Raw genomic sequence first — 13015 nt, 5'->3', positions numbered from 1 at the left:
TTATTAACTAAAAATATAATTAATTTAAGAATGAATGAGTTTATAACTAAAATTAAACTAAATTAAATAGAAGTAAATTATTTGCTGATATATATTATTTCGCATATATATTAATAACAAGTTTAACAGTCTGGTGGTTGTGAGTATCATTTTTCTCCTTGAAGAAGGACCGGTTTCGAATCAAGTTCACCGATTTTTCGATCGAACTAGCCGATCCGGTCCAATTTTAACAACAATACCTAAACCAACATATTTATTTCAATTAAAAATCAAACAACAAACAAAAATTTATTACAAAAAATTCCCCAAACCATTTACAAAAATTATTCAACTTAAACGTAATACTTAATTATAATTTCTAAAATTATTACAAAAAATTCTAAACATATATTATTTTTATTAATCCATCAGATTACATCAATTTAAATATTATCATTAATTAAAAAGTTCACTAATCAACTATAACTGTACATATACACATATATAGACTCAACAATAAATTCATAAGTTCTAACGATAATCACAATTTTAACCTATATGTTCCTAAATTCACTTTCTAACAATAATAACATTAACTCTATAATATATAATATTTACTTTATTTAAATATATGTGCCTAAATTTCTAACAATAATAATAATAAATCTGAAATATAAAAAAAATTAAAAATTAAACTTACATAATCAGGATGGCTGAGATAATGTATAATATGAAGTTCAGGACGATCAACATCTTTATATTTTTGTTTCTTTGGCATTATAAATTTTTTCTTCAAGCTTGCATGAAGAACAATGGAGTTTTGGAGGCTGAGGAAGAAGAGAGAAAAGAAATTGCTGGTGGGGTTCTTGAAAGAGACTCGGAGAAAGTGAGTATAGTCCAGAAAACATGTTGGTATAAAGGGGCACCGTCCTAGAGAGGCAACGAAAGTGCGCCACGTGGCTGAGACATCACAAATCGGATGGTCCGAATTACTCTTCCTAATCGAACCGTCCAAATTCCTTCTTCCAATTCTCTCAGTCCGATTTCAACTCTCCTAACACCACATATAAATAAAGTATCTATATTTTCCATAACAAGACAACACACTAAATTCTTCTCCATATTATTCTTGATTAACAAAATACCATTTAAAAATCTCCAAATCAGCATCACATACAATGAATGCCCCATAGTTAAACCATGCTTGTTCTTAGTTTAATTTTTTTATCTACCCCTCTACTTTCAAACCTAAAAGTAACACCTAAAGAATAATAGAATGACGTGAACTTTTGTCTGACGTTTTTATTTTATATGGATTTAACCTTGAGTAATTCACGTTGAAAAAAATAAATAAAATTTAAAATTACGCAAAAATTTTAAATTATAATTGATTTCACATTTTATTCTAAATACCTTTATATAAATTAAATTAAGTTGATTCGATTTATATTTATATAAATAAAAATTAATATAAAGCATAATTATTTTATATAACAGTTGAAATTAAATTCAGGACAAATCATAGTGCCATCAAGGCTCCTATATTTTATTAGAGTTTTTACCTAAAGAGAGTACTTGTGTCGTAACTGTCAACATAAATTTATTTTCTCTTTTATTTTCTCATAATTGATTACAATCTGTTCACCTTATTAGTGTTAGAATATAATTAGAATTATTTAGTATATCTAAATATTTATTATAAAATATTATGTTTTTATTATTACGATTCTCTTAGCACTTATAAATATCTTTTTATATTGTATCATTTTAGACAATTTGAATAGACAATTTGAATACACTCAATAATACACGAATCCTATTTTCAGTTTAGTCTCTTGTTTCTAACATGGTATCAGAGCCATGGTATCCTCTGTGAAGAGGATAGGTTGTTTTCCTTGTGGTGAAATCACCATAGTTTTTGCACTTTTTCTCTCATTTTTCTTTTCCTTTTGTCACTCCTTTGATGCTTTTTCACCTCACCGATTAGCCTATTTTTTCTGTCTTGTATTTTTTTCGAGTCGTATGATCAAACACCATTGTCATCCGCTGCTTACTTATTCTCATGAAGAAATCATATAGTTTTCGCTCTCTTTCGGCAGTTCCGTCTGCATTCTCTCGTGGCAGTTTTGTCTGCGTTCTCTCGTGGCAGTCTCGTGGCAGTTCCGTTTGTGTTCTCTCGTGGCAGTTCCGTCTATATTTTCTCGTGACAATTCCGTCTGTGTTCTCTCGTGGCAGCTTTGTCTGCGTTTCGTCTATGTTTCCTTGTGGCAGTTCCATCTACCTTTCTTTGTGGCAGTTCCGTCTGCACTTCCTTCAAACAAGCGGCAATTTCGTCTGTGCTTCCTTCAGACAAGTGACAGTTCTGTCTACGCTTCCTTTATACTAGTGGTAGTTCCATCTGCGCTTCCTTCCGGTAGTTCCGTATGCACCCGTTTTATTAGTTTATGCAGTTTTTTTCTCTTTATTTCGTTGTTTTAAATAAGTTTCAAACTCAAGTTGTCACTTGAGTTTGAGGGGGAATATTAGAATATAATTAGGATCAATTAGAATTATTTAATATATTTGAATATTTATTATTAGAATATTATGTTTTTATTATTACGATTCTCTTAGCACTTATATATACCCTTCTATATTGTATCATTTAAGACAACTGGAATAGACAACTTGAATACACTCGATAATACACAAATCCTTTTTTTAGTTTAGTCTCTTGTTTCTAACAATCAGCAATCATGTCTATCCTATTTGTTTTTCGTTGACTAGAGAGGAATAACAATGCAAAAGAACTCACAAGGACCCAAGAAAGAGAAGGGAGTGATTCAATTGGAGGAGGAAGACATGATTTAATAGCCTAATTGGTAAGCTTTTTTCTCACAAAGGGTTCTCCACTGGTACTATGGAGGGGGCTTTAAAAGCTATTTGGGGAACCCAAAGGGTTTTAGAGTAGTGAATTTAGGATAAAATCAGTTTCCATTTTATTTTTGATAAAGAGTGGGATGTGTTGAGAATAGAAAGAGGTTCTTTATGGCTGTTTAATAACTTTGCTCTACACGTTTAGGCTGTTCAGCGATGGAGGACGAGGGTTAGAATAGAGGAGCAGCTCCTTACAAAAATTTCAGTGTGGACACAATTTTGGAGACTTTCAAAAACCTTTAAAACATTGGAAGTGGCACAAAAACTGGGAGGCATTATAGGAGAGGTGTTGGAAGTAGGGGTTCTTCAATGTTAAAGGACGTGAATCAAGAATTATCAAGGCGAGAGTAGAGGTTGATGAAAATAATCTGGATCGGGATATCTTGAAAGTTACAGAGCCAGATAAAATTTCTCTAGATGTAATTATTAGATATGAGGGGCTTGGAATGGTATGCACCTATTGTGCCAAAATAGGCCATGACCATAAAACCTGCCCAATTTTCATGGCTGATTTAAAAGAAAGTAGATTGCGAGAGAATAAGGTGGGAGAGCAGGTGCAGGCTAATCAAATAGGAGAGAGGGTGAAAACAAGGAGGGAGAGTGGTCTGAATAGGGGTAGAAGAACTAATGGGGAGCAGCAATTAAGAAGGAAGAAGCCTTTACCAGAATGCCTAGTTGAAAGTTTCTCAAGTTTGATAGAAAGGAACTGTTGAGGAATCACGATAATAGAAATACAAACTCGACTAAGATGCAGGCAGACAAAGAGAATCATAGTGCTCAGGGAGATGAGATTCAGATCTGGTCAAGCAGGGTAGATGCTAAGAACAAAGAAAATTTGGGTTGTGGGATAAAAGAGAACCGTCCAATGAATGATATGAAGATGGCAAGTTTGAGTAAATTTAAAAGACTAAAAAAATTACTGTAACAAATTAGGAGAGCTATGACAACATTATTGGGGTGAAAAGAAGGGTTGATGAGGAGGAGCTGGAAGGGAATGTTGATAGGAAATACGCTGCTGACTTTAATGTGAACATGGAGATGGTGGAGGGTACCAACTGTTCAGTGGCATCTAAGGCATCATGAGAATTCTGACGTGGAACTGTTGGCCTTTTAAGAGACTTCTGACAGTTTGCAACCTAAAAGAGATGTGCAAATTCCACTCTCCTGAGGTTATTTTTTTCAGTGAAACAAAAAACTAACTTCTCAATGTAGGGATGAAAGTTAGATCATGTGGATTCAGCATTTTCACTATCGTAGACACAGCTGGATTGGCAGGTGGTATGATTTTAGCATGGAAATATTTCATGGAGGTGACGATAAAATATTTCATGGAAATATTTCATGGAGGTGATTTTAGCATGGCTCTGATCATACACTGCTTTTACTAGACACAGATCCACCAAAATGGACTAGTAAGAGAAGATTTAAATTTCAAGAGAGGTGGTGTAGGGATGATGAAGTTCGGAGGATCGTCTTGGAAGCTTGAGGTATGGCAGTTGAAGGCTCTCCCATGTTCCTATTGGCCCAAAAGCTCAAACATTATCGCCATCAACTAGTAGGCCGGCAACAACGGAGCAAATCAAAATCTACAAAGGAAATCGAGTCTCTAAATAAGCAATTGGAAGATAGAAGGGTAGCAGGGATATTCGAAGGAGAGGATATTGTTGTTTTGGAGAAGAAATCGGAGGAAGAAGACCAAAAGGAAGAGAGATACTGGAGAAAAAAATCTAGATGCCTATGGCTCAAGGAAGGGATTAAAATACGAGATTCTTTCACCAAAAGTTTCAAACCAGAAATCGAAAAACCAAAATCTGGAGACTAGTTGGAGACAATGGTGAGGTTGCTTAAGAGCCGGTCACAATGAAGAAAACCAAGAGAGCTGTCTTTAGCATCTGTCCTTAGAGTGCCCCAGGAGACGATTGATTCACTGCAAAATTCTTTCAAATTTATTAGGATATTGTGGGAAGTGATATTTTCAAGGCTATTTGCAGTTTTTTTAGGGGTGGGAGAATACTCAAAGGTTTCAACCACACTCAAATATGCTTGATTTCGAAGGTATCAGACACGAGCTACATAACTCAAGTTAGACCTATTAGTCTCTCTTCAATTTTGTAAGATTATTTCCAAAGTAATAGTGCATCGGCTCCAACTAATTATGAATGAGATAATTATTTTGAATCAAAGTGTTTTCTTGAATGGGGAAGCTCATATCTGATAACATCCTCATTGTTATGAGTGCATGCACAGCTTGAAAACAAAGAAAACAGGGTTGGAGTGTGAAATGACCCTCAAGTTAGACATGAACAAGACCTACGATAGAGTTGAATGGAAGTTTATGGTTTATTACAGATAAGATGGGATTTGACACCAGATGGATATCCTGGATAAAAAAATTAGTAACTACTGCTTCTTGCTCTGTGCTTGTGGAGGAACAACCGTATGGTTTCTTTAAAACAATAAGGGGTATATCTGCTAAGGAGACCCTTTGTTACCATACATTTTCCTATTTTGTGCGAAAGAATTTTCTTTCTTACTATACAAAGCAGAGCAAAATAGGACAATTCAAGGCATTTAGATACATTGAAGGTGTCTAGCTGTCAACCACTTACTTTTTACGGATGACTCCATTCTTTTTTGTAAGACTACTCAAGAAGTGGACCTAATATTTTGGGCTTGCTAAATGACTACAAGAGTATTAGCGGTCAAAAAATAAATCTTAATAAATCGTCAATTTTCTTCAACCAAAATATCCTTCCTTCTTTCAGACACCAACTAGCTGGAAGTCTCAACATTAGTCATATTAAGGCTTAGGATAAATACATAGGACTACAATCTATCATGCATAGATAAAAAAAAAATGTCACTTTTGGGACGACTAATGATAAAATTCAGAAAAATGTACAAGCTTTAAAACGGAACCTCCTGTCAGCTGGTGGGAGATATGTTTTAATTAAAACGGTGGGTGAAGCGATATCAGTGTATACTCTATCATACTTTAAGCTTTCAAACTCTCTATTGAATGATATTCACAAAATTCTAACGCAATTTTGGTAGGGGGAGCGAGGTGAAGAACGAAGGATGTCATGGATTAGTTGGGAAAAGATGACAAAGCCCAAAAAAGAGAGTGAACTTGGTTTCAAAAATTTGAAAATACAAAATTTGGCATTATTAACCAAGCAATTCTAGAAGCTGGCAACTAAACCAAATTTATTACTCACACAGCTTCTTAAGTTTAACAACATTTATATAATTACGATAGCCATTATAAAAAAAATTGAGTAATTTGATTTATTATATGAAATTCCATGTATTTTATTAATCATGGATACACAAGCAAACATACAAAGAGACAACTGATTCTGAAAATTGGACCGAACTAATAGGTTGAATCGAAACCGGTAAAAAAAACGGTTCGATCCTCTCTCTTAAACCGTCAATTTTAAAAATGCTAGAAAACTGTCGAACCGATCGATTGGATCGGACCGAAAATCGGCCGGTTCTTAATGATTATCTAAAAAAATTTTCAAACCCAACTCCCCTTCCAACTCCTTAAGGTGTGTTTTGTCACCATGTTTGAAGGGAAAAAGCACGTTAGAGCTTCTTGAAAGCTTCAATTTTTTGTTTGGTTAATTTTCTTCTCTACAAACACAAAAGTAATTTTGTTCATAAAACCACTGCACGTTTACAAAAAGCAATAATTTCTAGCTTCTCCGTTGCACTAATGTGCTTTTAGCCACTACTTTCAACATTTATTTTTCTTTTACTAACTTTATTCTTTATACATGTTATTGCATTATTTATAAAATTCTTATTATTTCTCTCTATATGAACTCTTTTTTTATTTTTTATTATTTATATTTTTTATTAATTTTTTTTATTTGACATTATATATTTTTATAGTTATAATTTTTGTGTATTATATTTACTATTATCTTTTTATAATAGAATTTATTGATCCCATTAGCTAAAATAAATTAAACAAAAAAATTAATCATAAATAATAATAATAGTTAAAAATTATAACGTACTAAAAAAGAGTACTAAAAGTATTAAAAAAATATATAAAAAACAAATAAGAAAAAGTATAAAAAAAATTAAACATGTATAAAAAAAATAACATTATAATTTAATATAATGTTCTTTTAAGTAATTATCAATCTAAAAGTGATTTTAACTAATATTATCCAAACAATATTTATTTTATCAAAATCAATTTTGGTAAAGAGTTGCCAAACATAAATCATGTTAACACAAACTTACTTCTACCCAAAATTAATTTTATAAAATCACTTTTATTCAAACTCCAGTTTGACAAACCACAATCCAAACACACACTTAGTGAATCAAGCAGCCCTAGCTTCTTCGAGAATTCAAAACCCAAACAAAAAACCTAGCCTCTTCAACGGATTTGTCGCCGCCGTCCGTCGTTGTAGGCACCTCCGCAACCTCTTCCTTTTCCCTGTCCCAAACCCAACCCTTAGCTCACGTCGTCGTCGCGTCGTCTTTTAGCTTCGCTGTTCAAGGCTTCGAGTTCGAGCTGCTCGCCGTGGTGTTGTCGTCTTGTCTTCGTCGTCTCGCCGTTGTTGTCTTGCTCTCAGTCGAAGGTTAGTGACCCTGTTTAGTGATTTCTTTTTATGTTCTGTTGAGTCTATGTTAAGACTTGAATGTCTGATAATTAGTTATTTCTGAATTTGAAATTAAGTAAATCATTGATTTTGTGTTGTTGAAATGAATTTGTTATGCTGCTGGCCTGCTGCTGCCATTTTTTAATTTTTGAGTATGATGTTTCTGAATTTTTGAGCATAATATTTCTGAATTTTTAAGTATGATATTTGCTGTTGGAATTAAGTCTGTTGTTTCACTGCCTGATGGGATAGTAAGATATGATCTAAAATTATAACAGTACAAGTTTCTAGTTCTAATGACTATTAACTAAGTATGCATGCCTCAATAATAGTGAACCTTTAATTTCTTTAATCTATCAAGGAGTTCACTAGGAACTAAATCAATGAAGTTATTATTCTCCAAGTTTCTGCTAAAATAAAAATATAGCTACGACAATCTTTTTCTCTTTTATAACTAATTAAATTGTACTTATCATCTAAATAGGGGATTAACTTATAAAAATTTTAGTGATTGTAGCTGAATCAGAAAAATAAGGTATAGATTCACTTAAGCTATTATTTGATTAATCACTATTATGTCAACTTGAAAGTAATTGTGTGCAAAGTTTGAATGTCGCTAATTTCACATTACAAAGTTTGAACTTGTGATTTTAATTTACTGATTATTAATTTTGAATGTATTGTGATTATTGTTTAGTGATGTGTTGCTGAGTTATTGTGTTTGTTTTATCGTTTTGTGATTTAATTTTTATTCCGATTATGACTGTCTTGGTGATTTATTAATTTCAGTTATGGGTAATAGTATGAATCAAGAAACATTCGCTGATAATAATACATCTGTAGCTAGATAATAATTTGGCTGCTAATATTTTCAGTTCGAACGATACGACTAATCTTAATGTAGGGGAAGATGAATAACTGGTAATAGTTGTAACAGAAGCAATTAAAAATGTATAATTTATTTATTCAAGCTTTAATTTTTAGGATTAGTTCATGATTTAGTTATGATTAAATTAAAAATGTATGATTTTTTTAGCCAAGGGAATACAATTTCAAGTTTTTTGCACAAAATAAAAAATAAACAAAATAAAATTAAAGTCTTTCTCTTAGTTGTTGTGTTTTTATTTCTTATTATTTGTTCTGAATTTTGGTTATAATTTGATCTATTTGAAGACAGAGAAACAACTTTCAATTTAACAAGCTATCATTACTTTCGACCATAAATAAAGAAGGAAAAGTATCTTAGATAAGTTTTCTAACAGTATTCGGTTATTTGTCATCGAACTTAAAAATTTTAGACTATAATTTTTTAGAGTATTTTATTTATAATTATGTTTTAGAGTATATATTTATAATTTATTTATTATTTTATTATAAAACGAATTTTTTATTAGATCATAATTAAATTAATTAGACCAATAAACTAATAAATTTATGATTTGAGCAGTTCCCATCCGATTTTCACAACTTTTCAAGACAACTACAATTGTAATCCAAAGATTTTCAGCTCCCCCACTTGATGCCTTGACGGATGGCGTGATCATTAACCAAATCCATCCACTTGCCTTTAATTAAATGACTTTATGTGAAATCATATCATTATTGGATGGAATTCAACATTAAAATATACTTAAAAAGTTTGTTAATTGCACGCCACTCATCCTTAATTAGTGCTAACATTAGCTTTAATTTGCTTTCACCATTGATATAACGAATCAATGAAGAACCAGTTTTGTGCAGTGTTGCACACTGTAGCATAGGATCATGCATGTAGGCATATATCCATGCAACACCTGTTAGCTTTAGAATGGCCAAGAAAGTGAGGTGGCTCCACCTCAGCAATCATCCCACCAAAGCACCATCCCCATCACATGGATCCCATTTAATATTTTATGGGTAAATATTCAATCCGTGTCCTCTTTAATTTCACAAAAGATCAAGTAAAACTATGAGGTTTCTTTTTTAATCTATAACGATGTATTTTTTATAAATAATAAAAGCTTTCTAATTCTTCAACACGGTGAAAAATAATTATTTGAATTAGCGTTGTTATATTTATAATTTGTTGCATAGTGATTTGAGAAGGACTGGATGGGTAATTTTTACCTTCGTCACTAAGCTTAAAATCCAATCCCTTTCAGGGCCCCACGGAAGACGTCACCTAACTCCAAAAAAAATGAAAGTGACACTCCAACCCCACCATAGTGCCGCCTGACTCAAAAGCTATTACCATGCAGCAGTACAAATACGGTTTTATGACGAAAATGCCCCTCGTATACGTAGTTAATTACATGCCTCAAAAAACCATAAATATGCGTCTTCTACGCAGCTATTCTTCCCTTTTCTCCCTCTTTCCTCCTTCTCTTTAGTTTTAGAAGCAGCCATGCTCTCTGCTATCTCTGCCTCCGACGCTTTGCTCGGAAACCCCTTTGCCTCATCAGCGTTCGACGGCGGTTTTCCGCCGTGGGACTGCACTGACTTTTTCTTTGCCGCCATTAACACTTCGAGCTCCGGTTCAGATGATCCCAACGAAAACAATGCAAAAGAAAAACCCGGTTCGGAGGCCGTTATGGACGAGCGGAAACGTCGGAGAAAGATATCGAACCGGGAATCGGCCAGGAGGTCACGGATGCGGAAGCAGAGACACCTAGAGAACCTGCGGAACCAGTTGAAGGCGTCTAGAGTGGAAAACCGGGAACTGAACAACCGGTTGCAATTGATGGTTCATCATTTTAACCGCGTGCGAACCGAAAACGATTGGTTACGGTCTGAGAGAACCCTGTTACGCCAGAAACTGTCGTACATGACTCAAATTTTGTTATTCCAACAACTTCGACAACAACCCTTCTCTTCCTCTGCATGGCCATGCAATAATGTCACGCCGCAATAACCCCTAGCTAGCTTTATCACGATAATTAGCTACCACGCCTTAATTAATGATCATAATATTGGCTCCGTTAATTAAACATATTTTAATTAAGCTAAGTTTAATAACTTGTCTTAATTTGCCTGCGTAAATTATAAAAAAGTAGCTAAAAGGAGGTGATTCATGTACGGTACTATGGTGGGTGGTTGTTTCCGGTGCTTTTTTTTTCCTGAAACGGGAAGGGTTTTGGAAAAATATTGTTCTCATTTCTCTAAATTTTCCTTCTTTTTTTTCGCCTTCTTTTGTTCCGAAAACCCGAAGGGTTATAAAATTATTATGTAAAATATTATCATTATTAATAATTAGTGCTTCTGCATGCAGCTGGTTTGTATATTTCTTTTTCTGGTTTGCTTTGTTGCTAAAATATTAACTAGTAATAATCTTGTAATTCATCATGCAACCAAAAACGTAAGGCTGCAATGCTGCGGATATATACCACGGTAATAACTTTCCTAGAGAGTATATTTAAAAGGTGAGTTCTTTGGTGGCATGGTTTTGGATGGCTAAGAATACCTATGTGTTGACTGGCAAATAACTTTGCAACATATGGCATGTATGGCAATCCGTAGAATAGTGTACTAAAGGAAGAGTGTGGTAAACGACAAACATTAATTGCAATGGCAAATATGAAAATTGGCTTCCAGAAAAGGAGTTTTATTGAGGTGGGCTATTTGAGGGGATTGAAAAATAAAAATGTCTGGAACTAAAAAAAGGCTGACCAATAATAGGAAAAAGTGGTATTAAATAATTAAAAGAATGCAGCAAATCACTGATAAGTTATAAATCCTTAAATGAAATTGAGTATCGTAATAAATTACTTTTTAATTTATTAGATTAGGAGATACTTTAAATAATAATAATAATAATAATAAATAAAACGATATAATAAATAATTGTATTTAACTATTTGTAATATTTTGTTAAGTTAATGCAATTTGTAACAAATAATAAATTAAATCATATTTGTTATAAAAAAAATCTATCTATATATTTTGTTTTTTTTAACTTCAATAAAAAACACAATTTATTCCATTGATTATTTCAGGTGGGATCGATGGAGGCATGGAATCACACATAAACCAATACTAAAAAACTAGAAATTTATATAAATGAATATCATTTTATTCTAACTTTATGTTATCGACTATAAATAGGTATCTTAATTTATATAGAGTATTTTATTCAAATATTGTTATTATAAAATAAAATATTTATATTATTAATATTATATAAAATAAAAAATAGTTTAATTTATTTTACAATGATATTTATTTTAGAATTATTTTGAATTATAAAATATTTTAATATTTTTATTATTTGTATAATAAATTATAAGTATTATTTATCTTTTAATTTATTTAAATTATAACTATGTATGAATGAAGTATATATTTTGTAAATAAATGAAAAATTAATATTTATGTGCGTTTAAGAATATATTCAACATTTTTTTTACTTATTATTCTAGGTAAATGTACTTTTCAATTAAATTATATTTATTTTTATTTTAAAAATCTTTATTACACTTTTTATTTTTATTTTTATCTTATTTGTTAAGTAAACATTTTATAAAATTTAAACTGAAAATTGTATTAAATATTGTTTTTTGATATGAATTTGTTGATTAACAGTATAATTGGTAATTCAATGTCAAATAATATATAGAGTAAAGTATCGTTTTTGTCCCCAACGTTTGGGGTAAATTCTATTTGTGTCCCTAACGTTTAAATTGTCCTATTTGTATCCCTAACGTTTGTAAAAGTGATTCAATGTTATCCGACCGTCAATTACACATCATGAATGCTTCGGTTTAAGTTTTAAAAATCTCTTCTTAAAGTTAGAATACAAATGTCTGGGATAGAGTCGATGATCCACTCCCTAAAAATAGTTCATCAAAAGTTGAAACTAATTCCTACAACATTTACATAATTCATTTTTCTAAGGACATAATTGAATCTAAACACAAATAGTAGGTATAATATTAAAATCCAACACATTCAAGTGAGACCTAATTGAGAATGAATACATCCAAGTGAGAATAATTAAAAAATACAATTTAATTTGTTAGTATAATTGACAGTAGAATAACATTAAATCACTTTTATAAATGTTAGGGATACAAATAGGACGATTTAAACATTAGAGACACAAATAAGACTTACTCCAAACGTTGAAAACAAAAACGATACTTTACTCTAATATATACATAGAACTTAGATTGTAAGAAAGATCATGGAATATTTAGAATTATTTTGAATTTTACAATATTTAGATGTAATTATTTATTTATAGTTATTTTTTATTATTTTTATTTTTATCCCATTTGGTATCTAAATTTGTTATGAAATTAAAATATTTAATATTAAAAATTTAAATCTGATGCAAAATCACGTAAATTTTGTAAATTGAGAAAAGCTTCACCAACTCTGACATAGCAAATTTACTATATTCTCCTTTGTCACTATTGACGTTAGACAAAAGATTACCCTTTTCAAAGACTTCAGCAGATCTTGTTCTCACCATCAACTATATATCTCCTTCCACATGTCAACTTTTCCTCCAAACACAT

The 13015-nt window shown here is 31.6% G+C and overlaps 1 protein-coding gene across 1 annotated transcript; it reads left to right on the top strand.

The window, feature by feature from the left end:
- The first annotated feature begins 9874 nt into the window (after positions 1–9874).
- On the top strand, positions 9875–10730 carry LOC130982713 (basic leucine zipper 43-like). The gene has a single exon (XM_057906785.1). It carries the CDS (start codon positions 9904–9906, stop codon positions 10408–10410), a length of 507 nt encoding a protein of 168 aa, XP_057762768.1. The 5' UTR covers positions 9875–9903; the 3' UTR covers positions 10411–10730.
- Positions 10731–13015: the final 2285 nt, after the last annotated feature.

This window comes from Arachis stenosperma, chromosome 5 (genome assembly GCF_014773155.1).
Source record: "Arachis stenosperma cultivar V10309 chromosome 5, arast.V10309.gnm1.PFL2, whole genome shotgun sequence".
NCBI classification, from domain to species: domain Eukaryota; kingdom Viridiplantae; phylum Streptophyta; class Magnoliopsida; order Fabales; family Fabaceae; genus Arachis; species Arachis stenosperma.
This window is presented reverse-complemented; position numbering and strand designations above follow the sequence as displayed.

What these genes read in the sequence shown, in the direction of transcription:
- LOC130982713 (XM_057906785.1), top strand. Translation starts at nt 9,904, where the DNA reads ATGCTCTCTGCTATCTCTGCCTCCGACGCTTTGCTCGGAAACCCCTTT.